The 22,965-nt window shown below is 41.0% G+C and overlaps 1 protein-coding gene across 9 annotated transcripts in view; it reads right to left on the minus strand.

Moving 5' to 3' along the window:
* Positions 1-22,965, minus strand: part of HEATR5A (HEAT repeat containing 5A) — a 75,291-nt gene that overhangs the window by 2,284 nt on the left and 50,042 nt on the right. For 6 of the 9 annotated variants that reach the window (XM_048484742.1, XM_048484739.1, XM_048484741.1 and 3 more), the window contains 14 exons: positions 20,650-20,788; positions 19,446-19,625; positions 17,775-18,032; positions 17,119-17,300; positions 13,327-13,395; positions 12,821-13,000; positions 10,554-10,785; positions 9,978-10,226; positions 9,473-9,600; positions 6,708-6,855; positions 5,590-5,862; positions 4,586-4,810; positions 3,020-3,171; positions 1,223-1,436 (listed from right to left, as the gene is read on the minus strand). In XM_048484742.1, coding sequence (XP_048340699.1) covers positions 1,223-1,436; positions 3,020-3,171; positions 4,586-4,810; positions 5,590-5,862; positions 6,708-6,855; positions 9,473-9,600; positions 9,978-10,226; positions 10,554-10,785; positions 12,821-13,000; positions 13,327-13,395; positions 17,119-17,300; positions 17,775-18,032; positions 19,446-19,625; positions 20,650-20,788 — 2,629 coding nt within the window. The remainder of the gene's footprint in view (positions 1-1,222; positions 1,437-3,019; positions 3,172-4,585; positions 4,811-5,589; positions 5,863-6,707; positions 6,856-9,472; positions 9,601-9,977; positions 10,227-10,553; positions 10,786-12,820; positions 13,001-13,326; positions 13,396-17,118; positions 17,301-17,774; positions 18,033-19,445; positions 19,626-20,649; positions 20,789-22,965) is intronic. The other 3 variants (XM_048484744.1, XM_048484740.1, XM_048484743.1) reach the window with 1 other exon arrangement.

Consider the following 22,965-nt stretch of genomic DNA (forward strand, 5'->3'; position numbering starts at 1 on the left):
CCAATCCAGAGTGGGGGAGCTGAAGGAAGTTGTGGAGGCAGCGCAGCCTTACGTTGGTGGAAATGTTCTCCCCAGAGCACTTACTCTGGCGGAGAGGTAAATCCACGAGAGGCAGACACTGCACTTCTGGGATGCCCTGATGTAGTGCTGAGCGCTGCATCCGTGCCCCAGCACTGCCACCAGCATAGAAGGGCGTTCTGGAGGCTTGGCCAGGGCAGAGTTGACATTAGTCAACTTCTACCCTGGCTTTGCTTCCGGATGCACCGTGGTCCCAGGCTCTGATGGTCCAGAGAGCCCTATGGAGGGCTTTCTTGTGGCTGGGGTTTTGCTTTTCTTTTTTTGCCTTCCTGCACCACTGAACAGGAGAATCTGAGGAACGACATTTTTTGTAACAGAAATCAGTTTTTTGTTTGGATCCAACTCTGTGAGTAGTTGCGTGGTATATTTTATAATAAGTATTGCATATAATTAAACAGCTTAGGATTTATAATTATTTTACTCTGGTTAAGCTGGAGTCTATTGCTACCTGAATAACCAGTTAAAAGGAACAACTTGATGTTTCAAAATGAATGTTTTAATTATGCCTGGTCAATGTGAACATTTCTCTGTATTAAGCAACAGCTTCAGGTTCTCATATGCAGCAGCAGATTGTATCTGTAGTGATCTCCTCTACTAAGCAGATTGTCATTGAGGCTACGTTTTGCAATGCAGACTGTCTTTTTAGATCAGTGGGAGAGGGTGTTAGGATGTATCTGGATCAGTCCATTCTGCTCTTAAAAAAGGTGCTGGAAGAGCTTGCGCTTGGCACCCATAGGTCCCAGGTTCAATCCCTGCCATCTCTAGTTAAAAGGACTGAGCAGCAAGTTATGATAAAGACCTCATCCTGAGACCCTGGAGAGCGGATTCCAGTCTGAGTGGACCATATTGACTTTGCTGGATCGATGGTATGATTCAGAACACACGTTAAGGCAGCTTAACGTGTGTTCACAAGTGTACTGCTTAGTCCTTTTTAATTGGAGATGTGTGGGATTGAACCTGGGACTTTCTGCATGCAAAGCCAACACTACCACTGAGCCAGGCTCCACCGAGATCAATGAACAATACAACAAACGCTGAACATATTTTCAACTGGAAGAAGCATAAATACATATTTTAAACATGCAATTTGTTATCTGATTAATCAGACAAGTTGATCCCTTTTGCCCTGTGAAATCGCACTTACGATGCTCTTCCTTGGCAACGCCTATAACAGCAGCCACCACTTTTATCCCTTCCTGGATAACCTGGAGTTCAGCAGCATTCTCAGGTTTAGATTTCTCTGTTTCTTGCAGTTTATGCACAATTGATGACACTAATGAATGAATGTAAGGATATGAGATAGCTTGGTTCGGATAATGAAAAATGTTCAGGAGCAGCTGGTAGCATTTGAGTTGTACCTAAAAAGAATAAGGAAAATCCAGGTTCAGGTTCTCTTTCCTGGAATGAACTACAACCCTCCTATGGTTTAAGCTTGGTTTCAGAACAGGGGTAGGGAACCTGCGGCTCTCCAGATGTTCAGGAACTACAATTCCCATCAGCCTCTGTCAGCATGGCCAATTGGCCATGCTGGTAGAAACTGATGATTGAATTCTAATTTATCTGATCTAATTCTACTCGGAGAAAAACATGGAGATTCTACCCTCTTTCAAGGATCTACACGGTCTTATTCTCAGCACACATTCTTCACCATAACATCTATAGAATCTATTTATTCCAGTCAGGAAATTCTGACTGCTATTCTATTAATTTATTTACTTCATTTATAACCTACCTTTTCCCAATGGGGATCCAAAGAGACTTACATCACTCTAGATACCTTCTTTTCCCAAACCCTTGAGCCTAGGTGCACTGTGAAACCAAAATCATGGAAGAAATGCAAGCCTATGTACATGGTTTTTCTCTGTTGCTGGTTTGGCTGCTGATACAGTGCAGCATCAATGAAGTTTCCACATAGCAAATTTCCCTGTAGTTTCACTGCCCCAGTGTAGTCCCCCCTTCAGTGGCCACCTCCCCTCCCCTGGGCTACTGGGGCTTTAACTGGCAACTGAAAATTATTATATTAATAACGATCTGTGTATCAAACCTCTGTATTTCTAGCTTTCAGTTTTTTTTAGAATGGAAGTGTCTCTGGGACAGACCTCTTCACCATCCTTATCCTCTTCAAGCAGGGAACCACTCACTGGCTTGTCCTGTTTGGGGTTTTTTTTTTTTTTTTTGGTCTTTTCTCCTTCAGGGACTGAGGTGCTTCAGACGATGGTTACATTTGGTTGAAAGCACTTCCCCTCAGCCCAGTAACATAACCAGAATGTGAAGGACGCCTGTTGACTTTATTCCTTTCCAGGCACATCCCTCACTAAGACACTCTAAAATAAATACTTGAGGCAGATTTAAAACTTAAGCAGATTAAAGATTTATTAACAGACAAAGGAGATGAGAAAGGGAGGAATAATAACTTGGAGATGGATTTTGATGAGGCAAATAAGGCAGGAGGCAGGATTAGTATATATGTGTGTGTGTGTGTGTGTGTGTGTGTGTGTGTATACACACACAAACACACACATTTTCACAAAAGATTGGCACAGAGTTTCAGAGGTTTTGTTTCTCAGAACAGCACTTAATAAGATTTTTCAGTTTCAGTTCAGTTTAGATGTTATCATTTCTTAGATGTTTCCCAGATTGTTTTAACTTTACAGATGGTACTGGCTTTTGACCTCTTCTCATACAGGGTCCCAACACTAGCTTGATGCTTATACACAATACCCTTGCACAGCCCACACATATAGGAAAAACCCTCAAAATAAAAAGACTCTCTACTGAGGAAAACCAAAGCAAATCCCAATGCTCTAGACCCACTGATATACAGGATTTAAGTTAAAATATATTTCCATTCAGTTCAGTGGCACAGCTAAACATATGAACACACAGCAAAGGTAGCAAATTTCTGTTTTCTAAAGATATGAAAGAAACATGCAGTACTTACAATAGGATCTTTGGATTCCAGTGCTAATTTAAACTTCTCAATACAAGACTTCTGAAGGCACTCCATGGTAGTTACTTCAGAACTTGTAGACAAAATAAATATTGTAATTGCAGTAAGCAGACTGCCTTCATCCAGTTCTTGATAAGGTCCTTCTACCAATTAAAAAAAGATATTTTAAATTTGCATTTTAAAACAGCAGCTTTGAACCCATCCTGGATTTTTACATGGCATGCTATCAATGTCATTCATCCTCATGCTGAAGTAGTCAGCCAGACAGCCTAATGTAAAAATGCACGTGCCACAAGCCCCACTGAGAAAATGTGCTGTGGATGGGAGGACTCACTTCGCTGGTAAAAAAAAATCAAGCAAATAGTAAAACAGCAAAGACAACAGCAGTCCTGTCCTACAAAGAAGCATACATAGAAAAAGCTCCCTGATTCCTGTCCAGGTGCTGTTACCTGGTCCAATTTTTTTAAGTGTCACTGATTGATAGACAACTTGTTTTTGTATCCAGACAAGGGGTCAAATCCACCAGAAGAATTCATGGAAGGTGTTGGCAGAATGGATCTTTCCCTGCCTACTTTCTGAAGCAACCTCCTGCTTATCCTGGAACTCCTCTTTAAGGATCTACAAACGTAAGCCATGAATGGGAGAGAGAAAGAGAGGTAATGTTTTAATTCCTCATCATCACCAATCCTCCTAGGAGTTTCAGGAAAAAGACAGGCTGCTTGAAGAAGAAAGTGGACAAAGAAAGATGCCCCCTCCCAATCAACTCTGGACCTTTTCTGCACGCTCAAGTTACTCCTGACTTTCTTGGTTGTTGATCCACAGGTTTTGGAATCAGTTTGGGATGGATTCTTCTGCATGTTTGCCCCTCGCCCCTTACCCAGTGCATTTTTAAAGCTGTGAATTCAGTTTATCTTCTTTCACATGTGGCTTAAATGATAATAATTTTAAGGGAGGGTGCAGTTGTAGTTGGAGTCGTCACAGGACCCCCCTCTTGTTTTAAAAGGACCGAAATTGCAATATAATGGTGTAGTGTTATAGTAATAGTTTTAGCAGGTTTCCAGCTTACATTTTAAAAAATCTCTAGCACTTTTCATTTGGAAGACAGGCCTTTCCCCCCTATATCTTTTTAAAGAAAATCTGGGAATTCAGAGAACCTGCTTAAATTATCATCACAACACAGTAGTGTTAAATTGATATTTTACTGATATTTTACTGAAATTACTAGTTGGGGTGGGGGAGGGCAGGTTGGAACAGTTTCACGATGATGACAGTCCAGTGTTTGAAAAGTGAACTGGAAATGGATGCCACAAGGAAAATCAATAGAAAAATTACATGCTAGGAAAAAGCTGACTCTAAAAGTGATCTCAAAAGAGCTAGAAAAAAAAAACAGAAGGAAAAAATCAAAGTGAAAAGATGCATGCAGAAATCAGGGGATAAACCAAACCACTATGCCAGAACTAATGAAACTAGCTCATGTGGGAAAGCCTTCTGTGAGCTCTTCAACTAAATCCAATGCATTATATAAGCATATATATCTTTCTCAATACGCTGAGTTACCTGGATCCCAAAAGTCAAGAATAGTAACTAAAGCACTGCGGAGTAAGTCATTCCAAGCAGTCCAGCTCTTCTCTGCCCGCGCCATGGGAGAAGACAGCACTCCTTTAAGAGCCTGCAATGATGCAGCTGCAGTCAAGGACAACTGACCACCAGGTAATTTCACAGCGGTTTCTCTAAGGACACCAATAATCAGGTACAAAATAGTAGGAAGAACAGCAATACTTCCTGTAGATCAAGATAAAAGACATGAAATAATCAGTATTAAGAGATTTGTACTGGTGACAGCTGAATAAAACAAATGTGGGGAAGTTTGATCAAGGCAATTGGTGTAATTTTATTACTTAATGGTGCAATTTTATTACTTAACCCTTGGGGAAATAACGTGGTGCTTTACTAAATGTGTATATGGAAGTCTTTGTTTCTATGCTGCAAATCTATTTCATTACAGCTATTATAAATTAAGCATTTGTAGTAGTATAGTAAGGTATCAACATAGGCAGAATACTGCATTATTTAAAAACCAGGATTCTGCCAAAAAGGTTACAATTTAATAAGCACACTTAAAAAGTGGAGAAGGGGAAAGAATATATGACAGAATGAGGCTAACAAACAAAAACCTAATTTCAACCTACAGACATTTTATGAAAATTCTGGCAGTCAGCCATGTACACGCACATGCATCCGCACACAACCTGAACACAATACTGGTCTACTTGTACAAGCAGTGTAATCTCAAAGTAATAATCCTACGCAAGTTTGCAGCTATGATGGTTCACTTATGCAAACAGATCACTCATGTCAGTAGTTTTTAAAAATGCATTGTCTGCCGATACATTGCTAGAATCAACTCCCCATTTCCCTGGAATATTATTTTTAAAGACTAAGGACAACTTGGAACATCTTGCCTTCGGAAATATAATGGCAGAAGACATTTATCTCCCAAACACTTGGGAGTGTTCCCCTATTAAACATGTATAATTATATATGCAGGGACTGGATCCTACCTTCTGGTGAGCAGACTGCAGGAACGTCAGAGAGGATAGCTAATGCTGCTGATACCAGTTTACTTCCATTCTCTGGTAACAGCTGTGGTTTTCCAGCTGTAATTCCAGGGCTACCTGTTATTTTGGGATTAAGCTGAGGCAACTGCCGAACAAGAATGCATACACACATCTCAAGCGTTGCAAAGACTAAGGACTTTCCAGGAATCAATCCTCCTGTGTCTTTGCCTTCTCCAAATTCTGGTAATGTTTCCTTTTCTTCAGCTCCATCATCAACTAAAAAGGAAAGGGAAAACAAGAATATACAACAGTCAAGTATCTTTTCACTGATCAAAATTTACTGCTTGAAGTTTTGTAAGCAACAGCTGCTAATTTCTGTATATATATAAAAAAACAAAATATGATCACCAATTCGACAACGATCCATGTACCGAAACAAGTTTCTATCAGCAAATTCCCTCCTGCATGAAGTACAGGAAAGCGTGCTGTGTAGGGGACAATGTGTAAGACCATGGGATTATGTGCCATATGCCCCTGCATCAAAGATCCACTACAGAATGAATAATCAGTACTGTCAGAACTGACCATGCATGTTTAGTGAATAAATCTTTGCATGTGAGTTTGAAGAAAAAGGGTAAATTCCGTACTTGGTTGCACTTGCAAAGCAATTATTAGGATCAGAGCATGTGCAAGAATGTATTAGTAATTTTTGTGAGTGGAAGGGATGTCCATCTGCAGAGCATCACTCTCTTTGCAACCCAAAATGTACCCCCAAATGCTGTTCCTGGGGAACAGTGAGTCCCCCACAAACAGCATGAGGTGGGAGTCAGAGGTTGGTAGTGAGACCGAACATGCCTTTTAATAAAACAATCTGATTAATTCTAGAAAAGACATGCTAAATAGCTAATTATCAGAAAAAAGAGAAACGGCTAAACCTACAATCAGCCTATTGACGCCACTTAGCCCTAGGGAAAAGTTACACTCTAATACAGCAGGACAAATACGAAAATTAATATGGAGTGCAGATTCACAATTATATTAATATTATGCCACTAGCAATAAGAATATTAGTTAATTTATTAGCCATACTAAATTGGGCAATTTTATCATGCGAACTATACCTTCTGCACTTCTCCGTTTTTCCTTGACATGTTCCTGAGCTGCAAAGACAATTTGCCGAACAACTTCTAGAGCAGCAAGTTGAATATCAGGGGACTCCCTGGTCACTATCAGTCGATACAAAACATTCAGCAGCTCAACACTCAGCTCCTACAGAAAGAGAAATGTGCAAGACTTTTTCATTAACAACTAGCAGTACCCGGCCATGCGTTGCTGTGGGTTATTGTGGTGAAATGGGAAAGGAAAAGTAGCAGCAAATCAATTGCAGAGAAGACCAGCAGTTGATGCGTGCTCATGGAAGCGCGACAGCCCTGGATGTCATTGATGTGTGTTGCCCGAATTCTTTGGGGGGGGGGGAATGGAAAGGCACACCCTCTCCCACACATCTAGAGCTGGCTGGTCCCTATCCTTTACCTGGGAATTAGGGATTTGGTTGGTGGCTGGCAATGGGTGTAAACTACTGAGTAAACCTCCTCTGAGGGGTAGCGGCGCAGCCATTCAAGTATGTCACGTGTTGCTTTACCGAGCTTACTCCTGAAGTAGCTGCGATGGCTGGTTTTTTTTCTGAACTGTAACGCGGTATTCAGGGAATCTAGGCTGGCGCTGGCCCTCTGTCCCGTCCCTTGCATGCCCACCCCTCCCTTCCCCTTCCTCTCTCTCTCCCTCTAGCTAGGGTGGGGTGGAGTCATGCTCTGAGATGCTGGGCAGCCTCCCTCCCTCTCTCATCATCCTCCTTTGCATGCCCACCCCTCACCTCCTCTCCCCTCTCTCACTTCCTCTTCCCTTGCATGCGCCTCCCCCTCCCGTCCCCTTCCCTCTCCCTGCTCACTTCTTCCCTTGCATGCACCACCCCTCCTCCCTTCCCTCTCCCCTCCCACTCAGGGTGGGGTGGGTCATTATCCAGATAACTGGGCCCCCTCCCTCCCCCTCCTTGCATGTTACCCCTCACTCTCCCCTCCCTCCTCTTCCCTTGCATGCCTCCCCTCCCTCCTCCTCCCTCCCTCGACCCAGTCTTTTTACATTCAAAGCGTGTTCAATATGGAGTGTGGAATATGGGGAGAAGTAGTTAAAGTGGTGGTTGGATGTGAGGAGGGCAAACAGAGTAGTGAGGATGAGCCTGGAATGTGTATGACAGTTATGGGTGTTGTGTGGTAGTAGTGGGTGAGGCACAGAGTGAGCAAGGAACAGTAACGTGTGAGGGGGGGGGTGGAGAACTCCCACCCTGATGTCTCATACACGGCAATGTGTGTATGTGTTTCACTTCCTTTCGAGGAGTCATTACCTATGTACTGTTATTTCACTGCTCATATCTGACCCATCTGAGCGAACATTCTAAGCTGCATGGCGAACATTCCCTAAGGCTGACAGTTAAACACAATTTCAGCTGCATGTCCTTCTCTCACTCATGGAGAGCCAGAGAAAAGGCATTTACCTGGGCCAGGTGTGAAATTTCAGGTATGTGAACATCTAAAAACACTCTCGCCTGAATGACTACAGTGGCTGGGAATTTTCAGAGGAATTGGCCCAGCAGTTCCTGTGCTAGACCATCAGGAACAAACTCACAATTTGCTTTTTATATATATAGATTATCTTATTTCATTTCAACTTCACAGTATCTCTGTAAAGTCAAGTCATATTATTTTGCTTCATAACTAAATAAGGAACCCAAGTCTCCAACATTCCAGTCACTACAAACATTTAATGAAGAAATGTATTGTCGAGAAGGCTTTCCACTGACCAAGAATACAGATTGCTGTGTGGTTTCAGATTGTATGGCCGTGTTCTGGCAGCATTCTCCTGACTGATTTACAGCCTGGCCAGAGTCTGGTTGGCTGTGGCATCTTCACGAGGATCAGATCCTCAAGAAGATGCCAGCCACAGGCTCTGGCTATGCAGGAAAAACTAAACGTCAGGGAGAATGCTAGAACACGCCATACTGAGCCCGGAATTCTACAACAATTGAGCACCCATTTAATGAAGCAGCTTCCTAACTGCTGGTGCAACACACAAAACTGTACATCTGGTTAGGAACACACTGGCAAGTATAGAAGATTCTGCACAAGATGTAGCTACACAAGACAAATGTAGTTTGTTTTAAACCACAAACAGATGACAGATCAACAAATAAAAGGATCTTCCTATGTTTCTAACATATGGCCTCAGATCATATTTCAGACAATAACTGTCTTCTGCTGATGTTCAAATATCATCTGCTTTGTGTATTGCTGATTCTTTCTTTCCTGGAAGAAGAGGCCACACAACTGGGATCAATCTGAGCTGTAAGCTAGAGCACTTTTCCTGGCTCATGCCAAGTGTTTTTAGAAAGTGGGTGTGGTCATGTGAGGCTTTTGTGCAGCAGGGCTTTTGATTTGCTGTGCAGATTTTAGCAGCAGCTGTCACCAGAGCACAAGGATCTCCACCTTGTAACTGAAGGTAAGCTGCTACAGCCATTTTGTGGCCATGTCTGCCTCTTGTGGCAGGCATTTTGTGGTAACCATTTTGTGGTTTTGCCCCTTCCCCCCACTATGTTAGAATTCCAAAGGCACCTATGGAATGAAAAAAGTTGGGGACCTTTGAATTAGAGCCTGAAGAGCAGCTCACTGCATGTGACAGCTGCATCAAACAATAGCTTTCAAATAGCCAGTGCATCATGGCTGTATAATTATGATCATGATGGAGGTGTTTGTGGTGTCCTAGGCCAGCTGGACAATCGATTTTAACATAATCAACCTGTTACTGCCACAGTACTTAGGATTTAAAATCAGACCTGATCACCACCAATCTTGGATCTCGGCCAAGGAACATCAAGCAGCGCATGGAGAGCCTGAAGACAAGCAGTAATGTTTTCCATAGCAGCATCTGACCGAGGAGAACAGAGGAATTCCACGCTGATTCCTATGGGAGACAGAGACAATTAATACTGTAAATATTAATTTTATGAATAAAGATAAGAAATAAATGATTAGCACAGCAATACCAACTGACAAGTTACTGCAGGAATTCTATATTCAAATAAAGTGACAACAGCAGACAATAATTCTAGAACACTGGTTCGCAGTCTTGCTGCCATTGTGGATTGGCAGTCCTGGGAAAACATGAAACACTGAACTGATACAATAATTTAATCATATTATTCTGCAGTAATCCCATGCAATGAATAAATTCTTTAACAGTGTCTTGTTGATCACTCTGACATACACAGAATGACTCAGACTGATTTACAGTGCCACCGTGCAAAGACCTTTGAAATCAAGAAAAGTTCAGGAACTAACCCAGGACAAGGTGAAATCTTTCTGTATTCACATCCTCAGGTGATTTTACTGCAGCCCTGGAGGTAGAATCTTGACACATAGTAGTTGGAGTGACAGGCCGTGAGAGGTTAGTCTGACCTTCATCAGAATCACCAATAAGAAAACCTGTGCTGGTGAGCCACAATGAGGTAGCATGGAGAATCAGAGCCCAGGAGTTTTGATAGTGCGGTCTTGAATTTTCCATTGTCTCTACAGTATAAAAAGCGCCACCTAAAAGAAGAAAGCAATAAACATTTGGCAGTTACAAAACTGCCTAAGAATACATCATATTTATTTATATAATGTGTGTTTGATGATAAATCTCTTAAGAGTTTGTAAAATTATTATTACTCGAAACAACACAAAATCTTGTAACTTGCAATCTGAAAAGTATGTTCCAATTTATGCATTTGCAAAAAAAAAAAGCATTATATGCCGGCATCATGCCACATTTCAGTTTGAGAAAATGCTATACTCAGATCGTAAGAGCTGTCTGACTCCATGAATCCCTGCCAGTTGCTTTCTGGAGAAACTTTATAGTTCTGCTTTTTTCCCTACCTTCAGCAGGAAGCTGAAAGGCATATTCTGGTGGCAAAGTTAAGAGAGCAAAATCTTGGAGGGCTGCAAGCCAGAGTTTGCTCAGATTCCCCAGGTCTGCTTGGACTAGTTCTAAGAGATCATCTCCTGAAGATGCATGAACCGTACAGCTGTCGTCTGTGGTGTTTACAACCAAAGGAGACCTTTTGATGTCACTTTGTTTTTTCTGTATTTGAATTGCAATTATATAAACCTGTTAAAAGAACAAACAAATAAGGAAAATATTATTATTGTTAGGTTTTGATTTGATTTTTAGAAAATCAAATCAAGCTAACTATAACTCTCAACTCCCCAAAAGAATAAAGGTAGAATTTTCTCTTCAGATCCAGGCATGTTTCGTTATTTAGATTAGGTTCATACGAATGTGTACACATTGTGCCCAGTAGGTTATGGAATCTGTCACTATCTGTCTTGCACATTTTAAATTTCATCTTTCATCCAAAGAGCTCAGTGTAGTATGTGGTTCTCCCTTCCTAATTTTAACTTTACAGGTGAATGGGGGGGGGGGGGGTCACCAGGGATTTTAACCTAGGTTAAATTGTGTCTAAACTGTGCCCCACACTGACCCCACAGAGTTGTCTACATTTGTAACAGAAGCAAGTTTATAGCTCATGAAAAGTGAACTCACAATTCCTTTTAACATAAGCCTCTGTGTTAGAACCAATTATCTTCTAATTAAATTTTATTAGATATACAGTGGGATGCCTGTAGTTCTGTAATGTGGTGGTCAGTTCACAAATTAAACAGACAGAGGTCTATTTAACTGGACATAAATAATCATAAACAAACATAAAGAGGGCATCAGTTCTGATGGCCCCTACAAGCTCCTGCAACATTCTCTTCTAGTCCTCCTTGGCTTATGCAATTCACAGGAAGGAAACCAACAGTGGCATATCTAGGGGAGGCAGGGGAGTGTCCATGCCCCAGGAACCACTTTTGTGGGGAGCATTTTGCACACACACACACACACACCGGGCAACTGTGCACTGGTCAGGAACTCCTCATTTGAGAACACAGTTGAAAACAAGCGAATGGGGCCACCTGGCTTCTCCACATCCAATTTCCATGTGGAGATGGGAACAGCAAGGGCCTGTTTGAATCTGGCTAAGCCCAGGCTTGGACCCAGCTCTAAACTGCAGCTGAGCTCAGACTGAAGATGGCTGCTCTCGATCCCTCATACTGTTGATTCCGTCTGCCAAGCTCCACCTGACTGGAGGTGGAGTCGACCCTTTAATACATTCCTCAAGTTGTGGTGACCCCCAACCATAAAATTGGTATATATAAAATATAAAAAGACCGTTTTCTGATGATCTTAGGCGACCCCTGCGAAAGGGTCATTCGACCCCCAAGGGGGTCGCAACCCCCAGGTTGAGAACCACTGAGCTAGAGGCTCCAAAGCAGCCAGTTTCAGTCCAAGCATGGCAGAGGCCGAGCTGGCCCCAGCTAGGCTTGAATGGACCCTTATACTCCACGAAGAGATTGCGAACAGCCTTGTCAGCCTTCAACTTATCCCTGCCAGGTAGGGGCAGGGCACAATTGTGGGGGGCAGGGCAGCATACAGGCTTGCCCTGGGTGCTGTTTTAGGTAGAAAAACCCCTGGGAACTACCACTGTAATTTCCCACAGATGGTCACAGCACTCTTCTCTTAGACAGAAGTCGTTAACCCAACTTTTTCCTACCCCTTTTGTCATGACACCATTCATCTGTTGAAAAAGGCCCTTTTTCCTATTAAAAGCAAAATGTCTTAGGGAAGCAATTTTTACCAGAAAACAGACATGTAGGAAAAGAACCATGAAGCTCTACTTTCCCTGTGTATGAATCTTCTACTATGACCTGAAGATTCAGATAATTTTTTAAAAGTAGTTTGTACTTTCACTCAGACTGAAGCAGCTTTCGCCTACAGTTGGGAGGTAAAAGAGCAAAGGAAGGTAGGCAAAGTCAAAGAGAATAAGGCAAGGAAACAGTTGGACTAGTGATCACTCAGAAAGGAAAGATGGGGAGGAGCTAGAACCTAGCCCTCTATAAACTCTACCCTCTGTAGTACAAACCAAAAAAATCTACCCTCTGTAGTACAAACAATGCCTTTGTGTGCTTCACCTTCCTACATGTAAAGGAATTATAATTTCCTGGGTCCATAAGATATAAATACTAATATCTAATAGAAACCCTGAATGGGTGCCTGGGGGGCATTTTGGAGTTGATGCATTTGAAAGTACATTAAAAAGTACCTCTGCCCAAGCTTTCAGAACAGCCAGTATCTCCATCGTTGATGTCCCTTCATTATACTGTTGATTTTGTGCTTCTTTTCCAATCTGTATTTTGTTCAAAGACATTACAAGCAATTGATGAACCCTCTGAAGGTCGTTAAAGTCACGTACTACGCCACTTGCTATCCAGGCACTGCAGACCTAGTGTGATAACAACCATGAAAAGGGTTACTTATGAAATGCTGCAAACAGTATTCCCAGAACAAGAAGGCAGACCAAATACTGATGCTATTTAATAACACAGCCAGACAAGGTATTAAGAAGTTCAAGAACATGGAAGCATGTTTGGGTACCTAGATTCCCTATCTGTAATCTGATGATTCCTAATGGTCAGCTTGAAAGTGGAGCACTTCCAAATACTAATTTTAATAGACAACATAAATAAATCCATGTTTATTCTACCAACGTTTACTCTAGATTGCTCAAGACTTCATGGAGTTTGGACTCCAAAGGATTTAAACACTTGCCTGACATGCTTTTGCTGTTACGTCAGGGGGTGTTTCTGGGGCAAAAGCCGGCCTTAGAGCAGCACCAACCTGAAGAGGGGGAAAAAATGAGAATTTTATAAAATCAATAAGAAACCTTCTATTGCATAGATGTCGAACTCGTGGCCCTCCAGATGTTATGGACTACAGTTCCCATCATCCCCTGCCATGCTAGAAGGGGATGATGGGATCTGTAGTCCATAACATCTAGAGGGCCGCATGTTTGACACCTATGCCTGTTGGAATAACTACACAGGCTATTCTTTTGAAATGTATACAATCAACCAGTATCATGGCCTTGAAAGAAGAAAGGTTCGGTATCATGCATCAGCTAACAACAATTTAAATATTTTGCTGCTGAAAAAAACTACTAAAGAATGATGTGGTCAATTGCTCCCCAGTGAGATCCATCTTTCACCACCAGGTGAATTATTTTTTTTTTGCTATGTGTTCCCTCGGTGATCCCTCCTTCCTGTCCTGTGTTTTAATTGTTGTTATGTTTTTGCATGTGTGTTTTAGCTTAGGTTTTAACTGCTTTAATAATATGTTTTTGTTGGTTTAATTGCTTTTAAGATGTGATTTTATTACATATTTTTTCACCTGCAAGTCACCTTGACAGCAGAAAGATTAATTATTGCCTGTTGTCTGCCATTCCTGGGGAAAATGACAGAAAAAGCAATTGCAGAAAACTCCTGGCCTTCCGAGATAAATCATCTACCCTAGACCCCTTTCACAGAGGCAAGGCTCACAGATCAAATGGATGACCTCCATCTAAATGTAGACAAAGGCAGAGCTTCTCTACTGCTCTTACTAAACTTATTGGTAGCAATTGGGATTAAGGGATATGCTTTAGATTGGTTCAAATTATCCTTATAGCAGAAGGTTGCAGATAAGTTTCCCATGGTGCACAACTGTGCTTGTGGGCTTCAGCAAATCTCAGTCTTGCTCCCATGCTATTCAATCTATATGCAAAGGGCCTGTATGGTTTTAGAACAGGGTGACATCAACAGGCAGAAAATACCCAGTTCTATATTTATTAAATTGCCTGGTAATGTTCTGGAGACTCTGAAACAATGTCTCATAACTATAGTTAAATGGCTACAAGTAAACAGCGTGAAGCTGAATCCCAACAAGATGGAGGTAATGCCAGTTGGGAAGGTTCATAACCAGAAGGTCATGATGCTTCCCATTTTTGATGGGATTCTGTTGACTTGGTTAAAAGCCTAGGGATGATGCTTGATTCACCTTTAGTACTAGAGAAGCAAACTGATGCAGCCGTTAAAAAAAGGCATTCTATCAATTCCCTTAGTCCAGGAGATGCCTTGATTCTGCTGATCTGGCTACATGGATCCATTCTATTTATCTTGAGGCTAGACTGCTGTAATGCACTGGACATAGGTCTGCCTTTAAAGACAACTCTGAAACTATTGTCTGTACAGAATGCCACAGCCAAGTTACAGCATGGTGCCAAACGGAATCTGCATATCACTCCCTTTCTGCATATACCACATCACTTGCCAATCTGATACTGGGTTCACTTCAGTGTGTCGGCTAGCAACTACAAACCCCTTAAAAGCACTGGGCCCACATACCTGTAGTATTGTCTCTCATACTATGTTACTTCCCAACAGCTCCGCTTATTTGAGAAAAGTCTTCTGAAGATGCCACTAGGGATATGCACTCTGATGTATCTGATCTCAACATATACCTGAAAATACCTTTCTAATATTTCTTGGACATACTTGGGATCTGGATCAATATTCAGAAGTCTCTACAATAGCAGTATCTTGATCCTGAATATTCCTGGAAACTGTCAGGAATATCTGGGGTCAGCACTGTAAAGCTCCAAACTTGGGGGTGAATGTGTGTTTTTGCATGTTTCCAAGGCAACAGGAGGGAGTTCTCAAAGGCAAATGGGAATATATGGTGGAGGAGCTTGCCACACTGGTCTGTGGTTGGTTCTGCTGGGATTTTCTGTTTTGACATTTTTTTTTTATTTTGGATTTATAGGCCGCCTCTTCCCCGAAGGGCTCGACATTGGTTCTGTTGGGCTTGCACTGCCACATTTGTCCTGGAGTTTGCTTGGCTTCTGTGGTTTGACAGTGGTGCTGTCTGGTGAACATCATTCACATGCTTCAGTTGATTAGGCCTGGATTCTCCAGTCTGACATTGGATGTGTTAGGTCTATGGTTCTGCTTGGATGGTCTGGTTTGACATTGGCTATGCTGGGCTTGCTGGTTCTGTTTCCATGGAGGGGTTTTTGGCCAGTGGGTGCTTGCTCATGCATGTTTGGTTGTTGCTTGCCCAGGAGTAAGTATGGCATTATTTTTCCCCATAGGAAATTATGGAGGATGGCTGGAGGAACCTTGTCCAGGGGGCCACAGAATTGGACCCCTTTGTCCAATTAACTTGAAACTTGTGGGGTTCTTTAGTAGTCAGGCAGCATCAGGTCTGCTGCAATTTTGGTGTCATTTGGTTCAAAAACAACCACTCTTGCTCTCTGGACAAATTACCCATAGGGAATAATGAACACAAATAATTTGGAATACTGAAGAAATACTGAAGAATATCCGATATCTAAATACTGAACCGATATTGGAGTTCAGTGTAATCTGAAAAACCGAGAATTATGCCCTACCTGAAATCCAGATCCCTGGGTGTTCAAAACAGAACTGTTCAGAAGAATTTTCTTGTAGAAGGAGAAAAGCTGCAGTGTAATGGTTCAGCTCAGGAGATGACTTATTAGGAATAAGTTATTTCCTACAATTGTTGTCTTAGCCTTAAACAGAGATATTTGCATGCTTTGTTTGGGGTTTCACCTGTTTTGCAATCAAGTGCGTTGGCTGTCTTATTAGGAATCTTGACAAGATATGACAACATTTGAATCTATTAGTATCTATTAGCTTATTGACTGACTGACTGGGTCGCAGTGGAGGAGGACAATAAATGCAAATAAATGAATATTTTTTAAGATCATGTGAAATCTTACTAACTTAATTACATGGTCTTGGATCTTGTCAACATTTACCAGGTTTGGTAGATTTCTGTCCATAGAGTACATCTTTCTTGCCAAATACTCTTCTGCTGAAGACCAAAATGCCCCCCAAAATGCTACTTCGAGGGAATGGGGAGCCCTCAAGAAATGCATGAGCAGGGAATTGAAGAAAATCAATCTTTGTGCCAATCTACACAGATTTCTTTCTTTATTATTTATTTATTTATTTATTTATTTATTGCATTTGTATACCTCCCTCTCCGAAGGCTCAGGGCGGTTTCCAACAAAATAAAAAGTTAAAACATCATATATATAAGTTAATTAAAATACATAAAATATTATACTAGAGATGGCTTCAGCTATTCTAGTCCCCCTTTTATGAACCCACGGGAGGCCAGATATTTGCTTTTTGTTGCAGTTGATATCATCCCGGCTGGCCAAACGCCTGGCGGAACAGGTCCGTTTTACAGGTCCTGCGGAAACTTTGTAAATCCCGCAGGGCCCTGATCTCACCTGGAAGCCTGTTCCACCAGGTATTAATAAAACAAATTTCTGTAAACTTTGTTCAGTTTCTGTTCTGACTGTGTGGAATACAACACTAATCATAGCTTACTTGCCCTGATGAAAGGGAGGTGAATTTACTGCTGAGAAAGGGTGAAATAAGTCATGGGTGTGTAATTGGCCAATGTTTATACTTAATGCAGGAGATGAGTGACAAGTGACCAAAAAAAGTGATTTTACTCACTCTTAGAAGCACTGAGAATGAAAAAGCTACTTACATTTGCTTGATATTGCTCCAGAATTACATGACCTGGAAACTCTGGCTCTGGTACAGCAGCAAATTTTCGAACAAGAATTAACAACATCTGAAGACCAGAAAGACGAAGCCGGTCACTTTGATCAGTGGCAGCCATAAAAGCCATGCGGATCAAGTCTGCTAAATGCAATACTAGAAAATCATCTAAGGATGAAAAAGAAAGTAATAGACAAGAAAATAATTTTCTTCTTCATATGAGTAACTTATTATTTTTGATTTTGCAGTATGACTTCCTAAAAACTTCAAGCCCATTTTCCCCCTCCTCTTTATCTTTCTCAGAAGCATGCACTTATACATACACGAGAGTCACTTTAGGCTATGAATTGTTGTTATAGAAATGACTAGCAATAAGAACAGGTTGTCATCATTTTTTATATAGTCAGCTGGCATGTTGTGTTGCAGCACATGTGAAAATGTGCCTAAAAAGTAGTGCTTATATACAAACACACATAGAAGTTAACAGTTACTTATACTGGAATGAGTTCATGTTCTGTTCATCTTAATGGCTACATTTGTAATACTGAAGATCCTTGCAATGAATATAATTAAGCCAGTATTAATCATAATGAATTTTACTTGCACTTTGAACTCTGTGGTTTTTCAGTTGTTAGCACATACCTCTTGAATCCCTTTGCTTCATTTCTTGTGCCAAAGCTATGTCAAAATGAACATCGCCTGCATTCTCACACTGGCTGATTATTTTACAAACACATTCTGCAGCAAAAACTCTAGTAGACCATCGTGGATGGAGAAATGGGTGTGGTTTTTCATCATTTTCTAAGGCTAATACCAATTCATCATCTCCTTGGGCACCTTCTTCTTCTTGGGTGGTATCCACTGTCGTGAAATCTGCATTAAGCCACATAGGGAGACAAACTGCCTACTTAGTGTAACTTGAATTCTTGATCAGCGTGATTCCAGAGGTTAGCAAAACTTAAATTGTTTCCTGCCCATCAAAAGCTCAGGGTGGATAACTAACCATAAGAGAGATGTAGCAACACAGAGAAGACAGAGAGGCAGGATGGAAGTCTGGGGAGCAAAGGACTTTGTTCCTCTCTTTGCAAGTTTCAGCTTGCCTCTTAGGCAGTGGTGGGATCCAAAAATTTTAATAACAGGTTCTGATGGTGGTGGGATTCAAACAGTGGTGTAGTGCCAATGGGGCTATTGGGCAGAGAGGTTGCTTTAGTAACCTCTTCTCGGCACTCAGAAAAAAATAGTAACTACTTCTAGAGAAGTGGTGAGAACTGGTTGGATCCCACCTCTGCTCTTAGAGTTTCTAAAAACACCTAAAGGTAAAGCATAGATGTAATACATTAACAAAAACATAGATGTTTCCACAAGCTCTACATTAAATGGGGATTGGAAAAGGAAACTTTAGACTCGGTAGATGAAGATACAGAAAAATATCTATATAATAAAGCTTTACCGTCAAAGCAGTATAACTGAGAGAAACCAGTCTCCCAGTGGTAATTATTAAAGTCTCAGTGAACTGGTACCATGTTGTCACTCCATCAAAGCTGGAGGCTTTACCAGAGCACGGCCACACAGCCCGGAAAACCCACCAGAACCAACAAAGCTGGAGGCTATTCATAATTAATGTAGTTTTACCTCATCAGAAGCAGCTTTGGATACTGTAAAACGCAGTTCTCTCCTTCTCTTACTTTAATTCATAATGGCCATTTATGCACTAACAATCCCCCCCACCCCCAGGTTTGTGTCCTTTCATTCTGAAGCCTTGTGTCATGACCCTCTAAGTCTTAGCCTGGATCCTGCCATATTTCTTTCTACTGAATGCTTAATGCTTAAGTAGCCTTGGGAATGTTTACCTATCATCTCTCCCTGTACCGGTCTGCCCTTATCTAATTCTGCAGCAGGAGTGGAGGGGGGCTGGAACTGAGTATCTTCATTCCAGTTCTCACCATCTGAGGAATGTGTGTGCACGTCAGTGTGTGTGTGTGACACTACTTTCCTGCCACAGAAAAGGTAAGGGGGGTTGTGGGCCTGACAGATCTATGCTGGGGGATATAATGCTTTGCCTGTTACAATGTACTCAGTTCTGACAATATAAGTCAGTAGCTCTTCTATGCTTGCTATCAATAAATAAGAACTCTGCTTTCAAAATACTGATTCATTTGTTGAACCAGTCTGGGGTTGTGACATCTTGTTGGTGTTAGCAGAATGTGGATCCAATTAAGAAGCCATCTACAATGATGGTCAGAGGATTCCTTTCTCACATGGAAATATATATACCACAGGTCCTGTTTTCAGGAAGACGAAATTAGCTCTTACCAGTAGAGGCAGCTAGAACGTCTTTGCATAGCTTCAGCCAGAAAGAGAGTTTTTCAACAGCCATTGTTGTAAGCATATGAATTAAAGTTTCTTTGATATCTTGGCACAGTTTAGGATCTAGTTCTTTGTCCAGTAAAATCAGCAATGCTCCTTCAAGTCCCACTTCTCTGATGTTAATGTCTGTCAAAAATAAAGAGAGAGAGAGACCTCAATACTTCTGTTCTCCATGAACTTAGAAAAGCAAATGTGTTGTTCGGAATAACATTGCTGGACTACAACTGGAGAGATCTGGATTTGAATCCCTTGGTGGGGTCACTTTGGGCCTTTATTTTGTAGGTTTTAAACTGAGTCACGAGGAAAGGTGAGATAATCATTTTAACAAACAGATTATCAAGCTAATGAATAAATCTCCATCTGAAACTTGAAAATCTTTTCTATTCAACTTCCCCATTGGATACTGCCCATTAGATATTACAGAGAAATTGGATGGCATTATTTTATCTGCTCTTTGCCAACATGTTTGCTAGCAGTGTGTGTGTTTGAGTGTGTATGTGTGTCCTACTCTTCCTTTTATAAAAGGGATTTCCCAGTAGTCTTCCATCATGGTACTGAACTTAGCTTCAATACTGGATGCTCCCAGACTATCACTCAGCTCAGTCTAGACCAGAGTAACCATTTATACCAAATGTTGGAAGATGATGTGCTAACAAAGATTTTTCAATAACTGCAGCACTCATTCCAAAATTTCTCATGCTCTAGTTCAGACTGCACGTAATGCTCTCTCACATTACATCTTTCTCTCTGCACATTCAAACCTTAATGATATAAGGGGGAAGACCAGATAAGAGCTTTTTTATCGGTAGTTCTGTATGCAAGAGTAGGGGATTTCTGTTGTGAATCAACATTCAAGAATTAAATCTTCCATCTGCATTCTGAAGTCACACTGTCTAGGAGAAGTTCTACTACATGATGAGATGCTTATGTAGACTGGCCTTAGACACTCCTACATGAGATTTTTAGAAACAGAACTGACTTGTGGAAAACTCCCGTATTTTCATATCATAATATATAAAGTGTACAATATATACATGCATAAAGGATTTTATCTGATAGGTGTAAGACTTGTGCAACATCCAAAATGTAATAGAAAAGGGAGAAAAAAATGAGATGATTTTTCTACGTTGGTCCAGCTCGGTAACTTTACCTGGATTAAAGTCTTCTCTGTTGTCTTTAGCAAGGGAAACAGCATGCTCAGATACCTCAGCTGCCTCTCTCTGCACAAGCTGCCGCAAACAAGCTAGGACTGCTCGCCTCAACAACAGGTATGAACTAGATAGATTTACCTGAAATAGACAGACAAAAGATATGAGCCTTTGCAGATGTTTTTTAAAATGCTGAGATCCGATGCTTCCTGAGCAATTATGTCTTTGAGACAAAATGGGAAGTCAAATATTGGGGGGGCGGGGGGAGCCAAAGAAAGGAAGAAAATTCTGACATTAGAGATTTGTGAGTGCAAGATTTCTTCCCTTACCCAAAACTCCTCAAAACACAGAATTGTTGACTGAAGTTCCACTAAGTCAATTAAAATTTTTGATTGTGAAGATACTGGTCTTTTTTTGCATTCTTTTCTGTTGTCCGTTCTAACCCTAAATTGCTTTGGCTAATCCCCTGGTTTCTGCATTTTTGTATGTTTGTACCTTGAATTTTTGTATCTTTAATTTTTCACTTTTTTGGTTATGTTTTCCCCCTGTTTTTTTCCTAGTTCTTTTGAGACCATGTTTACCCCAATCTTTTTCTGGAAGCCAGTACTGAGTTGTCTTTTTCCTTGTGCATAACATTTATGTTGGTTTTCTTTGTCCTGCTGACTTCCACCCATATCCAGCTCACTTTTCAATGACAGGACTGTGATGATCAAAAACAGTCCTAAAGATGAATGGTTTCTTTTTTCTTTTTTAAAAAAGGGATTAAAATATTGATGTATTACTAGATGTTGTAAGAACAGGCTTAGCAGGTTCTCTGAATTCCAAGCTTTCATTAACAATGTAAATCTTGGTCCTTTCTCTTAGACATATTAAAAAAAAGTTACCATATATATTAGAATTGTATAAAATTAGGAGTTTTTTCAGCATATTTTTTTGTGCTGAAACCCTCTCCCAATCCTCTATACATGGAGTCAAGGCTTCTATTTTAAAAAAATGTTTTGTAGGAGTTTTTTATTTATGCGGCTGCCAGGGGAGCAGTTTTTTTTTTTAGGCTAGTGGCACCAAATTTCAGGGTATCATCAGGTGACACTCCTGATGATACCAGCCAAGTTTGGTAAAGTTTGGTTCCAGGGTCCAAAAGTTATGCAACCCCAAAGTGGGTGCTTCCATCCCCATTGTTTTCCAATGAGAAGCTGAAGAGTAGTAGATGGGGCTGCACCCTTTTTGAGGTATAATTTTGGACCCTAGAACCAAACTTCTCACTAAACTCCCTTGGCTGACTATCATCAGGAGGGGTCTCCTAAAGATACTCTGAAAGGTTGGTACTGGTAACATAAACATTCCTCCCCTGAAAGGTTGTGTGAATTTTCCTTCTAAAATGACACCTGCCATGTGCAATTTTAAAAATATGTATGCTAAAAATAATGAACTATTCTTTTAAAAAGCAGGGTAGTTTTGAGTCACAGTGAACAGGCATGTTCATTCCAGTTTTTATTGTAAGATCCATTGTTTAAAATCCTTCCTTACAAAAAAGCTAAGGTTTTTGTACTTTTAAAGTTATTGTTGAGACCATATTGTTCTTGTTGACCCTCTTTTCCACTTACAGAGCTAGTTTACTGTTTTTCTTTGAAATAAATATTCAAAAACATTTAACCTACTGATGCCTTAATTAATGTAATTTTATTGGTATCTATTTTTATTTTTGAAATTTACCAGTAGCTGCTGCATTTCCCACCCTAGACTTATACACGAGTATATACGGGTATATCTCTGCCAGGGTGAGGGATAGAGACCTACTTTTTTAAAAAAATGAAACCTGTCAGTTTAGAAAACCTGCTAAGCCTATTTCTGCAATGCTGCAGTGATATGTGAATATATTAATGCCTTCTTTTTGAAAGGAGTGTTGCTGTGACACCCCCAATGACCCCACTGATGACAATAGGACCCTTCTTTGAAAATCCTCATGTTTAAGGCATGTATGAAAAAATTAATTGGTTTCACAAGTGTAAAAATATAATAGGAAGGCAGTTGAGCAGAAAAACCATGCCCTACTAAATTCCATGATTTGTGAGTCAATTGCCAAGTGAATCAAGAGTAACAGCCCAATTCAGAGGGGGGAATCCACTTGTAGAGGCAGACGAGGAGGGCCTGTGCTAGTGGATTTGCCCTTCCTGGGGCACTTGGCCCAACACACCAGCAGGTGGATGCCAAGGTATTAAAAGGTCACAGCATTAGGAAGGTTGAAAACCACTGATTTAGAGGGAGGGACTATTAGTGTGGTGCAGTGTTGGACTACAATGGGGGGAGACCATGTTCAA

This window comes from Sphaerodactylus townsendi, linkage group LG02, assembly GCF_021028975.2.
Source record: "Sphaerodactylus townsendi isolate TG3544 linkage group LG02, MPM_Stown_v2.3, whole genome shotgun sequence".
NCBI lineage: Eukaryota > Metazoa > Chordata > Lepidosauria > Squamata > Sphaerodactylidae > Sphaerodactylus > Sphaerodactylus townsendi.